The sequence below is a fragment of the Mustela lutreola genome, chromosome 15, assembly GCF_030435805.1.
Source record: "Mustela lutreola isolate mMusLut2 chromosome 15, mMusLut2.pri, whole genome shotgun sequence".
Lineage (NCBI taxonomy): Eukaryota > Metazoa > Chordata > Mammalia > Carnivora > Mustelidae > Mustela > Mustela lutreola.
The window spans coordinates 25,330,856-25,344,837 of record NC_081304.1 but is presented as its reverse complement, the minus strand read 5'-3'; the positions used below and the strand labels follow the sequence as shown (position 1 = coordinate 25,344,837).

The 13,982-nt window shown below is 55.3% G+C and overlaps 1 protein-coding gene across 6 annotated transcripts in view; it reads right to left on the bottom strand.

Moving 5' to 3' along the window:
• The window catches only part of ITGA3 (integrin subunit alpha 3), a 30,396-nt gene that overhangs the window by 4,988 nt on the left and 11,426 nt on the right, over positions 1-13,982 (bottom strand). For all 6 annotated transcript variants that reach the window (XM_059149122.1, XM_059149123.1, XM_059149128.1 and 3 more), the window contains exons 5-23: positions 12,622-12,871; positions 11,017-11,103; positions 10,425-10,632; positions 9,781-9,977; positions 8,048-8,136; positions 7,784-7,920; positions 7,534-7,620; positions 6,330-6,397; positions 6,123-6,259; positions 5,351-5,500; positions 5,156-5,253; positions 4,655-4,802; positions 4,323-4,391; positions 3,187-3,266; positions 2,999-3,076; positions 2,350-2,452; positions 2,028-2,210; positions 1,702-1,824; positions 813-926 (exon numbers count right to left, since the gene is read on the bottom strand). In XM_059149122.1, the coding sequence (XP_059005105.1) occupies positions 813-926; positions 1,702-1,824; positions 2,028-2,210; positions 2,350-2,452; positions 2,999-3,076; positions 3,187-3,266; positions 4,323-4,391; positions 4,655-4,802; positions 5,156-5,253; positions 5,351-5,500; positions 6,123-6,259; positions 6,330-6,397; positions 7,534-7,620; positions 7,784-7,920; positions 8,048-8,136; positions 9,781-9,977; positions 10,425-10,632; positions 11,017-11,103; positions 12,622-12,871 (2,406 nt within the window). The remainder of the gene's footprint in view (positions 1-812; positions 927-1,701; positions 1,825-2,027; positions 2,211-2,349; positions 2,453-2,998; positions 3,077-3,186; positions 3,267-4,322; positions 4,392-4,654; positions 4,803-5,155; positions 5,254-5,350; positions 5,501-6,122; positions 6,260-6,329; positions 6,398-7,533; positions 7,621-7,783; positions 7,921-8,047; positions 8,137-9,780; positions 9,978-10,424; positions 10,633-11,016; positions 11,104-12,621; positions 12,872-13,982) is intronic.

The following is a 13,982-nucleotide window of genomic DNA, read 5'->3' as shown; positions in this document are numbered from 1 at the left end:
GAGAGCCGGGCATCTGCATACACAAATCCACATCATTCATGCATCGGGTCCGACACCGGATATAGGGGACAGCAGGGACAAGGAAGGTCATGGTCTAGGGTCAGGTCCCTGGGCTAAATCTGGCCCAGCACATGCTTTTGTAAATAAAATGTTTTTGGCGCACAGCCACGCCCGTTCCTTTCTACATTGTTTACGGTGGCTGGTGCTCCGTGGTGGGGCTGAGGACTTGCAGCGGAAACTGCTCGCCCCACAAAAGCTGAAAAGATGTATAATCTCTTCGTTTGCAGAAAAAATCTGGTCTAGGGGGCTGGCATGGGAGTAAGGGCGACCCAGAGCAGAGCGTAATTGGCGGCACGCGCAGCTTCAGAGGAAGTTCTGGAGAGGTCGTTTGCAGCTGGAAACCTCAGCAAAGACCTCACTGGTGGTGAAGCAACCGGGGAGAGCTTGAAGGCTGAAGAGAAGCTCACGTACAGAGGTAACAGAAGGAAAGCTGGCCTTCCAGGGGGAGGGAGCGGCACCGCAGCGATGTGGGGGTGGGAAAGGAACAGACACAGGAGGGAACGGACTCGTTCTGGCTGGAGATGAACATGACACCACATCCACACACAGATGCACAAACTAACACTGACAGGCTTACAGGGGCAGGTGTACAGTGCCTCCTGGGTGAAGTCCGACGTTGTCACTGACACATGCACACACAGGGGCACACAGACGTGCAGGAGGCCTGGCTGTGACCCTGGCCTCACGCTCTCCCTGTTACTCTCCCCACCCTGGAGGGGGCGCAGAAGAGACGTCCAGACCCAGGCACTGACCTCAATGAAGGTGCTGTTCCACACTCGGGCCTGCACCGTCACATTGGTGATGGCAGGGCTGTCAGGAATGGGGCACTCCAGCCACACGCAGCGGGCCTGGTCACCGCCGCACTTCTGAGGTGCACAGAGGAAACGGGACATGAGAGAGTCTGGGGCTCCACATTCTTCCTGCTTCACGCCTTCCCTTTGGCTCTTCCTCTGGCTTAGTCCCACCCATAGTTGACCTCAAGAGGCCCCACCTCACCCCTCCGCTCACGCATACCACCCCACCCCTACACTTCCACACTGAAGCACATAGAGATGCCAAGGATGTAGACGACATGAAATCTGGTCCCTTTGCCTATAAATGGGACCCAGCACCTGATACTTCCTTCCCACCCCAGTCCCACACTGAGCCTTTGTTCATGCCAGCTTCTCCCACCTGGGACACTAACTCCTACCTCTCCCACCCAGCTAGGCCTCCACTTGCCTCCCAGGACTGTTCCTCTCTCCCTTCCAACAGAGGGCGCCCTGCACCACCCACATCTCCCCACCTCCCCTCCATCCTGCCTCTCCCATTCCCCAGCTCTAATGTCCAAGACTTTGGGCCACTATAGCACTCCCAAAAATATGGGGCTCTTGGGAATTAAGCCAGCGTCTCTTCCTTTGACCCCCTGGATTGGCTGTTCCTCAAGGACAAGAGCAGTAGGATTCCCACTGAGGGAGGAAATGAGTCTTCCTCCCTCTGATTAGGGGCTCCTGACGGCACAAGGGTCACATCACCCCATCAGAGCAGGGTCTCCTGGTGACTAGTGTGCCCAGTCTCTCTCCCTTGCTGTGGTGCCCCCTGGTGCCCACATGCCCTGTGATGATGCAGACGATCCCTCCCAACCTTGCCCTGGCCACTCACCAGCTTAGTCTCAGACTTGGCTTTCTTGGCAGCAGCCAGAGTGACTGGAGGGGGGGCCGGGCCTCCCCCTGGGTCCAGCTGTCTCCGCCTGCGCTGTGGGGATGGTGGCCTGTCACCAGGGACCTGAGGAGGGAGGAAGATGTTAGCTGGGAGGAAGGAGTGGGAGTAGAGTCAGGGGAAAGGCAGAAAGGGCAGGGCAAAGAGAGAGGTTCCTAAAGGTATATGAGGAGAAGGAGGGCAAGACACTGGGCTTCCTGTCCTGCAGCATGCAAATGAGATATGATGCAAATGAGATGTAAACGCAAGACCCCCAGTGGTGTCCTTACAGAGAGAGTGAGATTCAGAGGGTTGACGAGGTCTCCAGGAGGCCGGCAGGGCCAGGACCCATTGCCGTGGATGGTGATCTCTGTGGGGTACAGCAGCCACTTGCCATTGATGACTTCATAGGGCCACTCAAGCCCTAGGACCAGGCTCCCCAGGGCTGTCAGCCCTTCCCCCATTGGGCTCACCTGTGGGCACAAGGGGTGTCATGGCCACTGCCTCCTGGCAAACCACCTCTATCTCACCCATCCCCAACCCGCACACCCTCAGACCCCAGGCCCTCCCTGCCTTAGAAGTCCCCACCTGGGGTTCCTGTGGCCCCCTTACCTGGAACTCATATTTGAGGGGGCTTCCCACGTCCTCCACAGTTTTCATGCCAGACTCACCCATCACCGTCCCTCCAAAGAAGCTTTGTAGTCGGTGATTCACTCTAGGGGTAAGAAAGATGCTGGAGTCTGAGGGGGTGGGAGGGGCCTTGGCAGAGGGGGTGGGCACCAAGGTAGGCGAACTCCAGCCACTCTGACATCAGGCAGACCTGAGATAAATCCCAGCTTTGCATTCACTCGCTGTGTACCAGTTATCACTCAAGCAAGTTATATATCCTCCCAGAGCCTCGGCTTCCCCATCTGTTAAATGGAGTTTGCTGAAGTTGCTATAACATGGGGCTGCTGTGGGAAGTAGGTGAGCTGCTAGATGTAAAATTCCTAGCACAATGAGCTCCCTTGAAATGGTAGGGCCACTCCGAAACCTTGGCCCCGGGCTGGCTGATTCCTCCACTGCTACCTGCCTTTCAAGGGAAGTAATAATAGCAAGAGTAATAATAGTGACTGCTGTTAGGGGAAGGGGTGGCCCAGGGGAAGCAGAGGCCTGAGGATACTAGGCCTAGAGGGGTGTGTCCGAGGAGCTTGGGAGCCACGTTGAGGACAGCGTGGCCCGTGCACCATCATAGCGAGACTGGGGGAGGGATGGTACCCACATGCTGAGTGAGGCCCGGAGCGTGTAGTCTACCAGCAGAGTCAGGGTCACTGGCCACAGGTTGTCCTGGTGACTTGACCTGAGGAAGGAATGCAGGGGATAGGCAAGAGCTGTCAGCTAAGGCCAGGGCTGCAGGAGGTCCCAGGGTACCTCACCCCTGCCATGGACTGGCTTCTTGAGGTCACTCACGTGGAGAGCTGCAGCTGGGCCTGGAGCTCCCTTGTGTGCAGGGTCACTCCAGTGACCTCGAAGGCGATGAGCAGCTCCATCTGCCATGAGGAACAGGGAGGCAGAGAGGGGCGTGTGGGCCTGGGCAGGGGTGATGCCATGGGGGAGAGAGGGACTGAACTCTATTCGAGGGAGTTGGTTCTCTGGCCTCCCCTCTGATTTGGGCAAGCAATCTCTTCCTGGCCACCTGCGTCCACACTTTCACCCTGTTAGCTTCATCCAGCTTCCCTTTCCCCTTCTTCTCTGTCCAGGACATCTCTGCTACTTTCAATGACATGACCTTGAGCAAGTTACTGTAACTTTCTTTTCTTTTCTTTTTTTTTTTTAAAGATTTTATTTATTTATTTGTCAGAGAGAGAGCGAGCGAGAGCGAGCGCAGGCAGACAGAGTGGAAGGCAGAGTCAGAGGGAGAAGCAGGCTCCCCGCGGAGCAAGGAGCCCGATGTGGGACTCGATCCCAGGACGCCGGGATCATGACCCGAGCCGAAGGCAGCTGCTTAACCAACTGAGCCACCCAGGCGTCCCTGTAACTTTCTTTTTTAAAGAAAGATTTATTTAGAGAGAGGGAGACCATGCGCAGGGGGAGGGACAGAGGGGGAGCGAGAGGCAGAGAATCTCAAGCAAACCCCCCAAGTACAGAGGCCCAAGGGGAGCTTGATCTCGTGACTCCGAGATCATGACCTGAGCCAAAATCAAGAGTCCAGGTGCTTAACCGACTGAGCTACCAGGCACCAGAGTTACTGTAACTTACTAAGCCTATACTATCTTTCTATAAAACAGCATCTACCTCCTCAAACGTTTGTGAGAACTGCAGCATAAAAAAAGTGTGAAGTCTTGGACTTCGGGCCTGGCACATAGTAGGTGCACAGCAAAATCAAGTTCCTCACCTCCACCTGCTCTAGTTTTGTGCATCGCCAATGGCCCCATTTTTCTTAGTCTCTGGGCCTCCCCCCATGTCCTCCTGTATTGCTCTGTCTCCTACCCTGGCTCTTTCCTTCAAGGAAGACTGGGAAGCAGGCAGGCAGAAGCAGGGTTAAGGAGCTCATCAGTGTAGCAGCTTGGGACCCACAGGCCTGGGAAGGTATGGCCCACACTCACCCTCTGGTTCCGTTTGAAGGGGTTCCCCAGCTCACAGACAATGGTCTCGTTGGCCTGGCATGTCCCAGCCTGAGGAAAGTAGAGGAATCAGGAGTCAGTGGTCAGAGTCGGGCATCTCCGGCCACTTCCCTGTGGCACTGGGTCTGATGCCTACAGGTTCCTATAGCATTACAGCCGCCACAAGCACCTGAGGAAACCCTGCCAAGAGGAAGCGGGGTGAACACGGGACTAGTGGGAACACATGTAAATGACATGCATATAAGGATGTAAACGCTCCCAGGGCCCTGCTTGGGCTCCGAGCCCTGTGGGGGTCACTCGCGGGGGGCACTCACGGGGCGCACTGAAGACAGCAGCAGGGCAGGAGGCACTGCCAGGGTGAGCAGTGCCTCGTGGGCATCTTCCCCAGCGCGCTCCCTGCTGGGGGTGTTGGTCACATTGATGCTCAGGAGCAGTTTCCGGCCATCTCTGCTGTATTGCAGCCTGGGGGTACAGTGGGGAGGACCCCCCGGGGTTGAACCCAGAGCCTGCCCCAGGCCCGCCCCGGATCAGTTAGGCCCCGCCCCTCAGGCCTACTGAGTGAAGTAAGCTCGGTCTGGGAATAGCCAAGCCCCACCCTCCAGCCTCCCTTGGAGAAGAAGGCCCCTTTCCTGGCCAGCGAAGGCCAGAAGCATCTGCCTGGCCAATTAGCATCCCTGCCCTCAGCGCGCCTCTCCCTGAGGCTCCTCCCCTTGAATCTTCCGAAGTCCCTAGGATCCCCCAGACCCGCAGGGCCCCGCCCCTCACCAATGAAGCCCCGCCCCACCCTTGGCCAATCAGCGTGGCCCAGAGCTCACCTGCTCAGCGGCTGCCCCAGCTCGGACACGAAGGCCGCCTGCATCTCCAAGTTGCTGTCGCATTTGTTGTCCTGGCCGCACTCTTTCTGGAACTGGACCTGGGGGTGGCCAGAGGCGTGAGGGCCTATCAGGCACAGAGACATCTGGCTTCACAGGCCTCCCGGTCCCGGCCCTTCAGGCCCCGGCCCCACCCACCTCGGTGTGGTTCTCCAGAACCTGCGCTTGATTCAGGACAGGGTAGGGGTCTAGGGACCGCAGCCCCAGTCGGGGGTGCTCAGGAATCCTCAAAGGTAAAGAGTAGTTCATAGAGATGATGATGGGACGGAGTTTGTCGCGGACGTTGTCCTGGGGAAGGAGGGGGAGCTGAGCCCAGCACTGCGCTCCCCTCCCCTCTCCCCAAGTTGACTCTTCACACCACCCTGAATCCTCAAGGAAGACCTGAGCCTCCACCCACCCTGAAAAACCCCAGTACGGCTGAACCCCCTCTGGTCCGATCACCAAATTGACCCCCTTCCTACAACTTAGATCTGTAAGCAAGGTGAGGGGCCTCCTTCTCTCTAGAGTTGGGGGTGGGGGGACATATTGGGGGTGGAGCTTGTTGAGCCTCCCTTCATCCTTGGGGTCCCCAGGATGAGCTCTTTCAACCTAGATATCCTAGAGAGGGGCTGAGCTGGTCCCACACTCAGGGGTCCCTTTTGCCCACCAGACATCAACTAAGCCAAGAGTCCCACACCCCTCACTTTTGTAAGAGGAGATGAGCCCTTTGGCACCCATCCCCATTCCGAGGCCCTATCTCTTTCTAGCACATTCTGGGCACTGTACCCACTGCAGACTTATGGCCTCCCAGGTCCACCTCCCCGACCTCTGTCTCTGGGGAGACTTCAGTCCCTTGCCCCTGACCTGTCGGGGCATCTACCTCCCTCCTCCAGATCTTGGAGCTGGTGTCTGGCCCTGCCCCCTCCCTCACCATGAGGAGCAGTTCCAGCTTCTGGCAGCGTGTGTGGGGCATGGAGAAGAAGCCGTGGAAGACGGCTGACTGGCTGCGGGCAAAGCGAAGCCGAGGAGGTCGGCGGTCCCGGTCGGCCTCCAGCGTGTAGGCCAGGGCTGGGGGAGGACGGGGTGTTATCAGTGCCTGGGCAAGCATGCCCCTCCCCCCTCAAAGCCCCACACTCACTGATGTTTCTCCTATAGTTGGGGTTCCCGGCACTCTGGTTGTAAGCAAAGCACAGTTCCACCTGCACGCTGTTGAGAGGCGGGAGAACAGAGGGGGAGGTTACGGTGGGACCCAGTTATCCAGGCCCTGGCCTTCACCCCTGTACTGGGCCAGGGAAAACAGAGGTCCTTAGAAGGAAAGGCAGGGGCAAAACTGGGGGGTCCACAGAGCTGCTTTGGGGTGTCCTTGGTGTCTTCCCTCCCCTGAAAGCCATAGAAAACAGGGTTAGAGGGTGCCACAGTTCGTTAAGCAATTGACTCTTGGTTTGGGCTCTGGTCATGAGCTCAGAGTTATGAGATCGAGCCCCTCATTGGGGGCTGGGGGGGGGTCTGCACTCAGCGGGGAGTCTACCTGAGACTCTCTCTCACTTTCCCTTTGCGGCGGCCCCTCCCTCTAAAGTAAATAAAATCTTTTTTAAAAATTTAAAGAAAACAGGGTTAGAGGTCACCAATAGGGAAACTGAGGCCCTGAGAGCAAGAATGACTTGCCTGAAGTCATCAGTTGATTGGTGTCCTGCCCAGTCCTGTATAGGACACGCTGTCCAGATCCTCTCCCACTCACCCCTGCTTTCTGCTCTGGCACCATTTGCCTTCTGATCCAGGCCTCATTCACACAAGTCTCGGAGTCATCGCCATCATTACCGTGACCATGTTAGCCACTAACATATTCTGAGCACTTCAGGTGGACAAGGTGCCATGTGAAGGGCTTTTTGTACTTTATCTCATTTAATTATCACAATGATCCCATAAATTCATTATTATTATTAACTTTGTTTTATAGGCAATGAATCTAAGACTTGGAGAGAGAATTTGTTCAAGGTGGCTCTCTCCCATCCACTTAAATGTCTCCTTCTTCCCTCCTCCTCTGGGACCTCCCTCCCCAGAGCCCACCTCTACCATTGCAGTGGGCAGAGCTGGATTTGTACAAGGCTGTCCAGAGCTCCCACTCCTAACCACCACACTCTCCTGCCCCTCCAGTATTTGCCCATTACCTCCTGCCACGAGGCTGGCTTTTTAATGAGGTTGGGTAGAAGGGGCAATACTTATCCCAGAAATCAACCCGGTACGGGTTGGGTAGCAGGAGTTGCCAGGGGAGGGGTTTCCCTTCCTGGTTTGCCCATACATAAGGAGGAGCGCGTGCACAGAGAAGGGCCCAAGAGTCTCACCAGGAGGTGGCTGTGCAGAACGCAGGGTCCAGCACGGATGGCCGGGCCACCAAGGTCTTATGGAGGATGTTGATGACAGGCCGTGCCCTGCACAGAAAACAGACATCAGTGCTTCCTGCTTGGCCCCTGCCAGGCCAGGCCCAGGGCTTGGGCTTGCATGGACCCAGTGCTGAAGGTAGACAGAGCTGGGGCTCCATGCAGACAGGGCTAGAGGGGAGAAAGGCCCCTATCCACCACTGGCCTGGCTTACCGCAACAGCACGATGCGGTCAGACAGGCTCCCTACCAGCAGGTCTGGGTAGGAGTTCCCATCCACATCCATCTGTCCACTCAGTGAGTAGCCAAAGGTGGCCAAGCCGGGCAGTCCCAGCTCCTCCCCCTGGATTACCTGGGGGTAGGGAGAAGCAGTGGGCACAGGCTCAGGGTGAGCTCTGGGGAGCGGCGCCCAGGGGGAACAGGGAGAGGGTAGGTGAGGGGAAGGAGGGAAAGCACCCTTTGTTCCTGTCCACCCATACCTGCTGTGGCCGTCCCAGGAGCCCGCTGGAGCTGCTGTGGTAGATATACACTTTGCCCAAGCCCTCAAATGGAGCTCCTACGGCAATGTCTGGGGAAGAGAGGCAGGACAGGTCACCCTGAGTCCTGCGGGCCCCATGTCTCCCCGACCTGGCACTCCAGGCCACAGGGTCCAGCAGGAAACAGACCTCACACTGCCAGGCAGCACTCAGAACATCAGAGAACAGAGCTCTACCACTCAGGATTAAAACCGGGACCCCTGTGAGCCCAGCTGCCTCGTTTTTATATTGTGGGAAAGCAGATCTAGGAGAGACAAGGGATTTACCTAGAGTCATGCCACAAGTTAATATGACAGGCAGGTCTACACTCCTGAGCACTGGCCCAGTGTTTGTTCCTTACTATGGTCCCTTCCCTCTCCTCCACCAGACTCCCCTTCAGACACCTGGTTCCTCCAATGGCATTTACAAGCATGGTCACAAAAGCAAGTGTTCCCCGTTGGTGACTTTGCCAGGTAGTTATCAAGCACCGATCTCCTTTAATCCTGACAAGACTGCTGGGGTTGGGGACTGCTGTCCCATCTTAAAGAGGAGGAAGCAGACTCAGAAAACCCAAAGTCACACAGCTAATGAGTAGAAAGGGGACGGTTGAGTCCATGTCTGTCTAACACCAGGGGCTGGAATTTTAAGCACACTATCACTTTCCTTGTTAAAAATTCCTTAGATTTTAGACTTTTAAAATTCTAACCACTGTTTCCACAAATAAACCCCATCATGTTTTATTATCTTCTTAGGCTTTGCTAAAGCCTTTCTAGTTCGCCGCTTTTGATCTGATAAAGCCTAGGTAACCGGAAAGCCAAGCTTGTTAGAAAAGTATGTAAAGGAAAAGTAGGTCCTGAGTAGAAACCGGACGGCTCTTCTATCAGTAAATGCTTGGGCTTTGCTAACTGAACTTTCTAGCACCGATTTTCGCTCTTCAGCGACTCCTCTGCCTTCCTTTTGGTTCTCAGGAGTGTTCTGGGAAATTGAGGTCATCGGGAAAAGTGGTTTCCAGATAAGCCAGGGGCTATCATTGCAACAAGGCTCTTCCTTAATCTATCTCTTTCCTTGATACCCCACGTTTGATCGATCCCTAAGTCCTGCAGAGCACCGGACACCCTCCATATCTGGGGCACCCACTATGTCCCAGCCCTTAGCATCCCACACTTGATCGAATACGTTCGTGACCTTAACACCCCCAGCTTGCTCTCCCCCATCCATCCCATATCACTCTCCAGAACCATCTTTCAAGACACCAAGTTATCATATCACACCCCTGCCCCTGAACCTCCTCTGGACACCCATCCCTCTGCCATTACCCAAATGTAAAGCCCCAGTTCCTCTGCCTGGCTTTCAAAGCATCTACCCCCATCTCCACACTGCCTCTCCAGCCTCACTCATCTCTCATGTGAACACCCCACATCCACTAAATTTGGGTAGACTGAGCAAGTATCCCACGCTCTCGTGGGGCCCCTTTGGTTCCCCTCTGGTTTGCGCACTCAGCCCAGTGGTACAGCCACTCCTCCGGGAGGCCCACGGAGCTTACCACAGGTCACGCCCCCTGCACAGCCTCTCTCTATTACTGCCATGAACTCCCTGGGTCTGGACCCCATCCCATCCTCTCTTTGGGTCCTGTCAAGCCGGGTATACAGCAGGCACCCAGTCCGTGGGTGTGCTGGGGCAGGAGCGCTGGCTCATACCCTGGAATCCATCCTGGTTGATGTCACCAATGCTGGCCACGGAGAAGCCAAAGGCGGAGCGACTGGGGCCGTGGAGAAGGAGGGAGGGGTGGGCAGGGAAGGAGGTGCCTGCCTGGTTCATGAAGACATACAGGGCACCCCCTACCTCTTCTTTCCGCTCAAAGTAGTACGGGGCGCCCACCAGGAGGTCCTGCCACCTGCACGGGAGAGAAGGAGGGAGAGATGGGACATAACTCTTGTTTAGTGGGCACAACTGCGCCAGGGTCCAAGGCTATACAAATGGCATCTCTGGCCATGGCTCCTGGGAAGGATGTGGCAATGTCATCAGGACCCGTCTGATAGAAGACACACGTCCCAGAAAAGACAGGGAGCGCAGATCACACCCCGACAATCCACATCCCCAAGAACCATACAAGGACAAAAGTAGATGCAGGTGTCCTGCAACTGACGTGGAAATACCCAGAATCTCATCAAGACTAAGTGCAGTCAACATGCAAATCCCAATAAGGAGCAGGCAAACAAACGGACAGTTGGACAACCGGACAATAGTGACCTTCCATTGCTCTGCCCAGGCTTGGGCAGGCCTACTGCCCTGGCCATTCCCCAGGGTTGCGGGGCCCCAGAGGCTGTCCCTGGATCCTCACCCGTCATTGTTCAGGTCCGCCAGGGCAATGACGCTGCCAAAGTAGGCGCCCACCTGCGTGCCCTCCAGCACCTGCCTCCTCCGCAGGTCTCCGCCTGCCTCCTGACTCAGCAAGAAGACAGCACCCATGTGTCGGTACCGGGGGGCACCTGTCACGATGGTGATGTCCTTGGGGTGCAGGATGGCGCTGCCCACCTGCACTGTGTACCCTAGGATGGGTGGGGAGGTAGTCAGTTAAGGCCCAGTAAACTTGGTCCCCTTCCATCCTGCTCGCCAAGACTTCCCAAATATCTTCTATTCCTTTATTCCAAGTTGGACAAGAAAGTGGACCCTGGATGCCCAGCCTCCAGTCTTGCCTGCACACCAGACTGTGACTTCCATGAAGGTAGGGACTGTGAATTTTGGGCACTGAGAACAGGCCTGGCATACAGGTGGTGCTCAATAAGTGTGTGCTACTTGAGCTCAATGGTGCTAGTCACACCTGCACCGAGGCCTCACTCTTCCACTAAGCACTGAAGGTGAGAGACCAGCGTGCTAGGAACTGAGCCCCCTCCTTCCTCCACCACCCCATGACCCACCACAGCTCAACTCACCAATATAGAGGTTTCCTTGGTCCTCTGGGTCCTTATAGCTATATTCGGATAAATCCCAGTCCTTCCGCTGAATCATGTAGCTATTTCCTTTCAGGAGGGGGAAGAAGGGGTTTAAATCAACACTCCCTTCAACCACCATGTCCAAGTCCTCCTGACACCCCCACACAATAAGGATATAATAACCCCTTTTATTTTTGAGCCCTCTGCCATTGGCAAATCACATCTGCTTTAATAACTCTGTAAAGTAGAACAATGATGCCCATTTTGCAGATAAGAAAAGCAAGGCTCAGGGATAGGGAGCAGGTGTTGAGCCAGGGCTGGAATCTGGTCATCCAGGCTCCTGGACACAAAATGACATTGCTCTCGTTCTAGACACTGAGACCAGACTCCACACCACTATCTCCTGGTTCTGCCCCAAACTCAGCTGTCCACCTGATCCTTGCTCCCTGGGGCTGCTGCTGGAGGGCACTTGCTGCCCTGCTGAGGTTCTAAAGGACTAGGGGTTGGTGGGGGAGGCAGGACCAGAGGACTGAGCAGAGCCCTCAGCCTCTGGTGTCTGCCCCTATGACTATGCCCTGGACTACCTCTTGATTAAGTGGAGGAGATTCGGGATTCCCTCTGCCTGTTGGTTCTGCAATTAACATAGATGCAGAAAGGAGAGAAGGCTCACTGGGACCACCACTATGTGGTGGAGAGAGGCAGAGATGGAGGAGCTGTGAGCCTCAGACACCCAAGTATCTGAGCGTGGCCATAGCATTTATAAGCACGGCTCTTGATCCAAAGAAAATACTCCCCGGGCCCCCCAAAGATTGCCCTCTATGTACGGATGAGAAAAAAAATTCCCCCAGCTCATCGAGAAGTGGAAAAGAGAAAGTAGAACAGCGTGTTGAGTGTGATCCTGTGTGTGTGTGTGTGTGTGTGTGTGTGTTTTAAAGATACCTATATATTCTAGGGGTGCCTGTGTGGCTCAGTGGGTTAAGCCTCTGCCTTCGGCTCAGGTCACGGTCTCAGGGTCCTGAGATCGAGTCCTGCCTTGGGCTCTCTGCTCAGCAGGGAGCCTGCTTCCCCCCACCCCCTACCTGCCTCTCTGCCTACTTGTGATCTCTCTCTCTGTCAAATAAATAAATAAATAAATAAAATCTTAAACAAAATAAATGAAGATATCTATATATTCTAAAATAAGTCAGAGGCTCCGTGAGACACTCAGTAGTCTGTACGGGGAAACGGGGCGAGGGAGGTAGGTGGGAGAGAAGGGGCACTGTCTCTCTTTGTGTCACCAAATCCTACTGTCCCAGTTAGTAGCTGCACCAGGAGCATGTTTTATTGTCTTAATAAGGCTTTCAATGCTTTGAAGCAGAGTCAGACGGACCTGAATTCCAGTTCAGGTTTCGTAACTTACCATTGGCCCTGGGCAACTGACTTCACTTCTCTGAGGCTCAGTTTTCTGGAAAATGGGTCTAAGGACGCTTTGCTTTGCCTCGTGAGGATAGTTTAAGGCTAATAAACATAATAAGTGCTTGAGGCGCGAGAGGGGCAAACAGGTCTCTTCTGCCCCCTGGGAGCGGGTGGTCTCCGCTCCTCCCGGCGTCCCCCTGCAGCACCTACCTTGCCAGTTGTAGGCCCCCGGAGCACCAAAGTACACGGTGTTGTGGGTGAAGCCGCCGCTGGTTCCCAGCTGGCACATGCCTGTGGCCAGGTAGTCTGTGTTGCTGTTGCACATCTCGTTGTGGTACGTCTGCCAGTCGTCCGTGGGGTCCAGCTCGAGGTCGTTGCCCCGCACGTAGCACTTGCCCACCATGCGCCGCTGGTCCTCCGACCCTGACCACAGCACCTGGGTGTAGCGGTGGGCGCAGACCTGGGGACACACACAGCCTGAGCCCACAGCAGGGACCGAAGGCCGGCTGTCTCCTTGGCCCTGGGCACCGCTGGCTTGGCCAGGGAGGAGCTCGAAGAGGTCTCCCAGCTTTTCTGCCATGCCACAGTGACACCTGGACCTGCATCTGCTTTCCAGGATTCAGAAATCTGCTCTGAAGGGTGGGAACACTTTTTGGGAAGGCCAGGAGGTCCTGGATTTGAGAGTGGCTTACAGATCTTGGCAAAAGGAAAAGGGGAAGGGATGAGGGGATGCGGGGCCCGGGCTCTCCGGTCTAAACAGAGCAGATGAAGGACTTAACCTCTCTGCTGTGCCCTCTTAATGGGTGGGCCATTGTTAAAATAATCATAGCAATGACACCAGTTAATAATAGCAGCGAACGCCTACTGAGTGCTTCTTATACGGCAGACAGAAGTCTAAGCTCTTCACATACGAACTCCAGTCGGTCTCCCAACATACCCCTGCGGAGTAGGGACAATTTCCACCAACCCCCCCATTTTAGATAAGAGGCTCAGAGAACTAAGTCTCTAAGATCTCACATCTAGGGAGACGCAGAGACTCCTCAAACCAAGGTTGTCAGGCTCCCAAGTCTGAGCTCCTAAGCGCTAGGCTGCTCCTGCCTGTCTTATAGCTTCTCCCGTATACTGGAGGGGCTCAACAAACAGTCGTGGGACACATCAATCAGAAAAGGGTGTTGATAAAACAGCCAGAGGCCAGGGGAAACCCGGAACTGGGTCTGCTTGCTTTCTGTGTCTGCTTCCAGCCGTGAGCTCCCCCAGCAGCAGGCTGGAGTCACTGTCAAGCCGCTGGTGCTAGCCGAAGCGGGGCACACAGTAGGTGCTCACTGAACATCTGTGGAGTGGGTATGCTTGCAACTGAAGAAGGGCCCAAAATCTAGAACCACCCTCAACAGAGGCCTTCCATAACACAGTCCTAAAATAGCATTTCCTTGAACTGAGGCAAACCCGGGGCTTGCAATGGTGTTCAAAGGTAACAAACTATAACAGAGATGACTATGGGGGTGGCCATTGATTGGATGGGGACACACTCTCTGGAGTGATGTCAATATCTCTTTGATGGGTGTCGGTTTCAC